The sequence below is a fragment of the Sapajus apella genome, unplaced genomic scaffold (assembly GCF_009761245.1).
Source record: "Sapajus apella isolate SASKATOON/1434 unplaced genomic scaffold, GSC_monkey_1.0 scaffold117, whole genome shotgun sequence".
Classification (NCBI taxonomy): Eukaryota; Metazoa; Chordata; class Mammalia; order Primates; family Cebidae; genus Sapajus; species Sapajus apella.
The window spans coordinates 1,906,670-1,914,930 of NW_022437057.1; the positions used below are offsets into that span (position 1 = coordinate 1,906,670).

At 52.1% G+C, this 8,261-nt stretch overlaps 1 protein-coding gene across 2 annotated transcripts in view; it reads right to left on the reverse strand.

The window, feature by feature from the left end:
- The window catches only part of SH3PXD2B (SH3 and PX domains 2B), a 115,634-nt gene extending 107,467 nt beyond the window's left edge, over positions 1 to 8,167 (reverse strand). For both annotated transcript variants that reach the window (XM_032260354.1, XM_032260353.1), the window contains exon 1: positions 7,928 to 8,167. In XM_032260354.1, coding sequence (XP_032116245.1) covers positions 7,928 to 8,002 — 75 coding nt within the window. In that variant the 5' untranslated portion in view covers positions 8,003 to 8,167. The remainder of the gene's footprint in view (positions 1 to 7,927) is intronic.
- Between the last annotated feature and the right edge of the window lie 94 nt (positions 8,168 to 8,261).

Here is an 8,261-nt window from a genome sequence, read left to right on the forward strand (position 1 = left end):
AATTGGAACTATTTTTATCCCTATTTTATAGATGAGGAAACAGAGGCGCAGAGGCTTGTCTGAGGTCACACAGTTGGTAAGTGGCAGAGCAGAGATTTGAACCCAAGTTGTCTGATGTACTTTCTCAGCCCACTAGAGGCACAGAATGGCACTGATTCAAAGTCTGAACTACAGTGAAAAAAATTTTTTTTTGAGATGGAGTTTTGTGCTTGTTGCCCAGGCTGGAGTGCGATGGCACGATCTCGGCCCACTGCAACCTCCGCCTCCCAGGTTCAAGCAATTCTCCTACCTCAGCCTCCCAAGTAGCTGGAATTACAGGCGTGCACCACCATGCCCGGCTAATGTTTGTATTTTTAGTACACACGGGTTTCTCCATGTTGGTCAGGCTGGTCTCGAGCTCCTGACCTCAGGTGATCTGCCCGCCTCAGCCTCCCAAAGTGCTGGGATTATAGGTATGAGCCATCATGCCCGGCCTAAAGTGACATTTAAATAGTTTGAAGATATAACTGCTCCACCTCCTTTGACCTTGAGACACCTGCCATACACAGAGTGTACCAGAGCAGGCTGCAGCTTCTCCCATTGAGGATGACCGGCCAGGTAGGCTGAGGGGCTTGTGCATTGCACCTATAGGGTGGGGGACGGGATGGGGGAAAATGGTTGACCAAGTCTCTAGCAGAGCAAAGCATCAACACAGAAATGCCCTCTGCTTGCCACTCACTTGGCATATACTGCTTGCCACTCACTTGGCATATACAGCTTGCCTGTGTGACAAGCACCTACTTTTTCCCAATCAAAAGAAAGCAATAGTCATTAAAGAAAAACCTACCCAAGGGGCCTTAAGAGGGCCCTACCTCTTGTGACACAGACACAGTAGGGGACAAGAGCCCCCTGCACAATAGGTAGGAATGGCTCTGCCTTGCTCCCGGGCCTATCCCAGCAGCAGCACGGGACCAGTCTGGGGCAGGCATCCCCCCAAACGCCTCTTGAATGAAAGACCATGAAGACTGTATAGTGTAGCCTCGGGGCAGCAGGCTGGAAAGCGGTGCAGAAATTTAGATCTGACAATTATTATCATCAGTTGTACTTTTCATGACTACCGCTTATTGAGTATCTTTATTTCATTTGATTTTAGCCGACGGAGTCTCCCTTTGTCACCCAGGCTGGAGTGAAGTGGTGCAATCTTGGCTCACTGCAACCTCCCAGGTTCGAGAGATTTACTGAGTGCTTTTTATACCCATGAGGCTCAGTACTGCGCGCTAGGTACTATGACTATTCCCATTTTACAGATCCTCACACAGCTCAAGGTCGCCCTGCTCAGGAGCTCTTGAAGAGAATTCAAAGCCAGGTCTTTTCATCAAGAAGGTAACGGTGGGTTGGTAAGACATGTGCTAGCAGTTGGCATTCCTTCCAGCAGCAGGGCTGGAGTACAGATTCCGTGCATACATCACCAAAAGCCTGCACAATCATCTTAGAAGGAAGTCACTGCACCTATCTTACAAATGTAAAAACGAAGGGGGGCATTCAGCAAGCTGCCCAGGGCCATGCAGACTTGAACCCAGATGTTTGGCTCTAACACCCAAGTTCTTGACACTCCACTTTGCTGCCCTGCCCTGTGTGTTCCCGCAAAACGGGTGCCAGGGATACGAGGAGGGGGAAACTGGTGGCTGGAGAAGAGAATGCAGCTAAGTTGGCAGCAGATCCGTGGTTTGTCCTAGACCATTGGGCTCACCTGCCGGAGGCCCTGATGGGACTGAGAATGCTGGCAATGCCTACCAAGGGCACGATCTACTCTTCCAAACTCAGCTGCTCAGTACAGTGCCCCCCGGGCTTCCGGAGCCTGGCAAATCAAGGAGGGAGGTTTCAGAGCTGGCAGCACAGAGCCTGCAGAGCCATCATGCCAGGGGTGCAATCCACCCAGAGCTTCCTGGAGTGAGCTTCCACCACTGAGGGCTGGTGGCAGCCTGCACTTCTTCAGTCAGGGCTGAATAAATGGTGAGATCAGAGAAGGGCCTGGATGGCCCCAGTATTTCATATAAGAGGAAACCAGGGCCCAGAAGCCTAAGTGACCCACCCAAGATCACTCAGTTCCATGGTGGGATCACAGGGTCGCCCCATGTCTCTCCTAGACAGAAGGGCATCTAGCCCAATTCCCATGTAGCCACTCCTTGCTGTGTGACCTCAGGCACATGCTTCCACCTCTCTGAACCTGCAGTCTCCTCAAGTGGAAAACAGAAAACTAATATAATTACCTGAAGGATTAGTGTCCCAAATGTATACATAAATCCCATCAATCAATAAAAGACAAATAACCCAATATATTTAAAAAGAGGCAAAGGATAAAAACTGGTAATTCACAGAGGAGGAAACTGAAATGGCTGATAAAGGTGTGAAAAGCTGCTCAACCTCGCTGGTGTGAGCAAGCGCCACTTTTGCCCCTATTGGATTGGCAAAGACTGAAAAGTCTGATGATACGGAGTGTTAGCAAGAAGAGAGAGCAAAGGGAACCCTGGGGATGTAAATGAAAAGTTGAAAACGCACAAACCACAAGGCCCAGTAATTCTACTGTGGATCCCTGTGCAAGAAGGCAGCTGTAAGACAGTCAACTGCTGGAAACACCCTAACAGTTCCCAGCAAGAGCTTGAAAAAATAGGGGCATATTCATCAATGCCATAGTAAACAACAGTTAAAACGAACTGGAGCTACCTGGATCAACATAGATCTCAAAAGTGTAATGCTTTTTTTTTTTTTTGAGACAGAGTCTCACTCTGTTGCCCAGGCTGGAGTGCAGTGACGCAATCTTGGCTCACTGCAATCTCCGCCTCCCGGGTTCAAGCGATTCTACTGCCTCAGCCTCCTGAGTAGCCGCGATTACAGGCATGCACCACCACACCTGAATAATTTTTGTATTTTAAGTAGAGGTGGCTTTTCACCATGTTGGTCAGGCTGGTCTCGAACTCCTGACCTCATGATCTGCCTGCCTCCGCCTCCCAAAGTGCTGGGATTACAGGCATGAGCCACTATGCCTGGCCGTGTAATGCTTTTTGATAGTTTTAAAACATTCACGACAATACAAGATATTAGGGAATGGTAAAAAGGAAAAGATATTAAAAAGTCCACGGGCTGGGGTGGGAAGGGGACTGATCGCAAATGGGTGTAGGGGATCTTTTTGGGGATGATAGAAATGTTATAAAACTGGATTGTGGTGATGGTTGCAGTGAATTGCACACTTACGATGGATGAATTTTATAATATGTAAATTATACCTCAAGAAAGCTGTTAAGGAAAATATCTTATCTCTTAGTCTATTTTTCACAAGTGCATGGGAATGATCAACATCAAATGCAGGATAGTGGTTTATGGGGGAGGGGCAGCACTGGGGAGCGAGCACAGGGGGCTTTGCATCTGCGATGCTTTATTTCTTAAAAATAAAAAAAGTTTTGAAACCCACACGGCAAAATATAGAGATGTGAAGACTTGGAAGGTATGTAGATATAGATATTTATTTTATTCTATGTATCTTTTCTATGTGCCAAGTATTTTATTACTATATTGACAATATACCTATTTGAGCCGGGCGAGGTGGCTCATGCCTGTAATCCTAGCACTTTGGGAGGCCAAGGTGGGCAGACCACCTGAGGTCAGGAGTTCGAGACCAGCCTGACCAACATAGCGAAACCCCATCTCTACTAAAAATACAAAAATTAGCTGGGCGTGGTGGTGAACGCCTGTAATCCCAGCAATCCAGAAGGCTGAGGCAGGAAAATTGCTGGAACCCGGGAGGCGGAGGCTGCAGGGAGCCGGGATTGCACCACTCCAGCCTGAGTGCCAGAATGAGACCCCGTCTCAAAAAACAATTATATATGTACCTATTTGAAAGGGCTGCTCTGATGCCTAAACTCATCTAGAGAGCCTGACCCAGTGCCCTGCTCAGGTTACTGAGCCACTGTTATTCTTGCTGCCGTAAATACTATAACCATCTTGCTCCTCTTAACATTTAAAGATGTTGAGGCCGGGCGCGGTGGCTCAAGCCTGTAATCCCAGCACTGTTGGAGGCCGAGGCGGGTGGATCACGAGGTCAAGAGATCGAGACCATCCTGGTCAACATGGTGAAACCCCGTCTCTACTAAAACTACAAAAAATTAGCTGGGCATGGTGGCGCGTGCCTGTAATCCCAGCAACTCAGGAGGCTGAGGCAGGAGAATTGCCTGAACCCAGGAGGCGGAGGTTGCGGTGAGCCGAGATCGCGCCATTGCACTCCAGCCTGGGTAACAAGAGCGAAACTCCGTCTCAAAAAAAAAAAAAAAGATGTTGAGACAGAGTCGGCCAGCATCTCCAGGCCCCTGCTGCTGAGACTAATGCTTCTGTACATCCCTCTCCAGTGTGGGAAATGGGGTGATCCAAATAAAACCCACAAATTCTACCTGGAGCTCTTCTTCCTCCCCTCAAGCCAAAGACAACCTAGCTGGGGAGGGTCTCCCAGAATGTCATCCTCAGAAGCCCCCTCTCCATTCATCCCCAAGCCCTCGGGCTTCAGTGCAGGAAAGATGCCAGCAGAGAAAGGAAGCAGTCCCCCAAACCTTCATCTCTCTGCTTCCAACAGAGGGTGGTGGTTCCAGGGAAACCCTCTCCAAACAATATTATGGATAACGGTCATCAACCTGCCAGGATCTCAGAGGCCCCTGGAGCTTCTGGCCCCGCATTCTCCAGACCTGGCCTATGGCTCTGCCCCTGGCCCCTGGATGATGGCTCTGCCTATGGGTGACTGAGGCCGACCCTGGAGAGGATACCATTCCGATCTTGGAGAAGGCACCATTTCAGATGGAGCAGGTGGCCCAGCCCTGTTAGGCAATCCTGAACTCCAGGTGCAGTTCTCCAATGACATCTAAAGCACCCATGACCTTGTCCATCACAGGCAAGTGGGTGATGAGCATGTGGTGGCCGAGGTGGCTGCAAATGGGGAAGGGGTGGTGGGAAATTAGGGGGTGTAGTAAAGGGGACTCTCAAAAACTGACTTGTGTATTCTCTGGTGTAGTGGCTGGGGTAGGATGTGTGTGATGCTGCCTCCCAGGAGGACATGCAGCAATCAATGCATGGAGACCTTTTGTGTGTCACAGTTGGGAAGAGGGATGACTAGTGGGTAGACACCAGGGATCTGCTAAACACCCTACAATCCACAGGACAGCCCTATAACAAGGAATGACCAGCCCACGATGGCAAAACTGTTGAGGCTGAGAAACTCTGCCCTTGAGGGATACAGCAGTATTTACACAGAAGCTAGAGCTTAGAGAGGCAAACCAACTAGTCCAAGGTCACACAGTAGGACCGTTCAACTCCCCAGCTGATGCTGTCTCTCCAGGGTGGCTTCAGAAAGAGGGATACCAAATGGGAGTCAAAGTCCAGGCCCGCCAATAGCTGCCTTCATGCCCGCTCTTTCCAGAGTGTGTGTGGGGCTGGGGTGGAGCTTGGGAACAGCAGTGGTGGTCGCCCGCCACAGGCATCCATTTCTGTTGGGTGCGGCCCCCCTGCCATCATGGCAGTAAAGTTCCTGTGGATGACTCGGGCTTCAGTTCAGCCCATCGCCCCTCCTCATCTGATGAACCCAGAAGGCTGGACTAGAAGGGAGAAGGCCCCTTGAATCACATGAGTGACTAAACCCACTTGCAGAAAAACAAGGTCTTGGTGAGTCCCCCCAGCATGTGACTTTGGCATGCTCCCAATCAGTGACAAGATACCTCGGGACAGGCAGGAAGGGAGCTAATGGTTAGGGAACTCCACCCCTGCCACGTGGCTGCTCCCCCAGGAAATGGACAATACCATCCCCATTACACAGATGAAAAACTGAGGCTGAGAGGCGACACAGCTACCAGCTGGGAAGCCAAGATCTGATCCCCAATCTACGTTTTAACATAGAAACTTGTCTCCTAAACAAGTTTCTATGGGGCTCCTAAAAAGTGGCTGAAAGCTTCAAAAGATGCTTCTCAAAGCTGCAAAATCTTCAAAAAACTGGCAGCGATGGAGCTGACAGAGCAGAGAATGAAAAGCTTCCAGGCTTTCACTAATGATATGAGAGATTTCCCAGTTTTTCAGAGGACTTTGCTCAAATTATGGGGGTACTGGATCTGGGAAGTGGTGTGGTCTTTTCGGCATCCAACAGACCTGGATCTACATCCCTCCTTGGCTCCTGACTGTGACCTTTGGCGTGGGACCTCACTCTGCTGAGCCCTGGTTTCCTCATCTGTCAAATGGGCTTAAGATCCTCAAGCCTGATATGGAGTGGCCAGGAAGGGTGAGTAGACCGCGATGGCCGGGCCTCAGTGGCAGTATCTATTCTCATTTTGCCAGCTCACAGACCTGGTGGGAGGTGGCATGGAGAATTCCAGACTTCCTCCTGTTGCCATGTTGGTGAAATCTGTCTTCATGCCCAAGAGGCAAACTCAGTTACGCACTAACAGGCTCAAACAAGAAACTAAGATTTGGCAGCATTTGAAAACAGTTAACAAAAAATCAAAAAAGGAAGAAAAAAAAAAAGACAATTTAGCTCAGCTCTGGAATCAAGGGAAACCTCACTCTATTTAAAGATGCCACAGGTCCAGGAAATAGCTTCCCACCGCCTGGCTAAGGGCTGAACAACTGGCTGCCCAGCCAATAACAATACAGAATCACACATCACACCGTTTCTTATGGAGAGCATGGAGTGGGTTCCCGGCTATCTCCTTTCAGAATTTCACAGGCTATTCATGGAAGGCATGTAGATCTACTGTGTAAGAATTAGTTCTTTAAAAAAAATGATTTGAAGACGACTTCCAGGGAGGTCAAGGAGCTTAATTTAGCCAGCCAACGCCCTTTTCTATTCATTGTTCTATACTTCTTTGTTAGGATTTTTTCCCTCCCTCTTACTCTTTTTCCCTTCCTGGTTAACTTCTCTGCAGCCAGGCTCAGCCACTGCCCACTTCTCACCGCCAGAGACACTATAGCCCCCTTCCTGCTGTAATGAGGCCCTCCCCAAGGCCTCATGTGGGCCCATCACCCCACATCCCCTTTATCTCCACCCAGAACCTGAAGAGGTGGTCCCAGGGCCTCCTGAATCTGCAGACGTGTCCCCTAGGTTGCTGCGGAAGCCACTTTCCACCTGCAGGTCACTGTCAGTCCCAGGCCCCCCTTCTAGAGGGAGGGAAGCCCGAATGCAGCTCTGTGTTCTAGGACCTGCAACCTCTGAGCCTCAGCCTTTTCATCTGCAGAACAACGCTACTGTCCCATTTTCTCAAGTCCTTGCCAGCTCCAAACAAGATTCCCATGTTCCAGAGGGAGATGCCAGGAGAAAACTTTCATACATTTTTTAACAGAAGTTCCTGGAGAGAGGGGGCAGGGGATGTTTTTAACCCTTTAAAGGTGCAGCCACTCAAATGATCCATGCCGAGAGATCTCCATTGCCCAGGCTGGCTCTTGCAAAAGAACGGAGTCAAACTCGGCGATCCCTAGAGGGGCTACCTGTGGCTGGGCCCTGCAGGTCTGCGCGCCTCTGGACAAGGAGTGGCAGGGCGGGCGGCCTGGGAACAGGCGCTTCTCTCTCACCCGCTTTCTGTCTCTGCCCCCTCACCGGCTGGGGCCAGACTTTTCCACTCATGAGCAGGACGGGAGTAGGGTGGGGGGCACGGAGGAGACAGAAAGGGTAGAGGAGCCGCAGAGAGGCGAGTAGGGGGGCGAGGCGGGAGGAAGGGATGGAGGAGGAGAACGCGGCAAAAGCGGGGAGGGGAGGCAGTGGGGAGGAGTCGGGAGGGACCCGGGCAGCGCCGCTGCAGGGCCGAGGGGAGAGCCGGGGAGGAGGGGACGGGAAGCGCTGGAGGCAGAAGTTTTCCGAGCCGGGGGCCCTCGGTCGCCCCCGGCGGGACGCGGGCTCGAGGGGGCGTGGGGGCCGCGCCGCACTCACATAATGCTTGTTGGGCACCCGCCGCTTCTGCACGTCCAGCACCTTCACCTCCACGATGCTGCGCCGCGGCGGCATGGCCGCTCCTCCGCCCGCCGCGGGCCGAGTGCGGGTGCGGGGGACGCGGGGTGCGGGGAGCACTGGGGGCGCGCCGCCGCGGGCCGGGAGCCTGGAGCCGAGCGCGATCGCCACCCGGACAGAGCACGAGCCGCCGCCGCCGCTGCCGCCGCCCTTCGCTCGGCGCGCACTCCAGCCCGGCCCCGCCGCCGCCGCCCGCCCCCGGCCCGCCCCCCGCACCGCCCCCCGCGCCGCCGGCCCGCCCCCCTTAAAGGGCCCG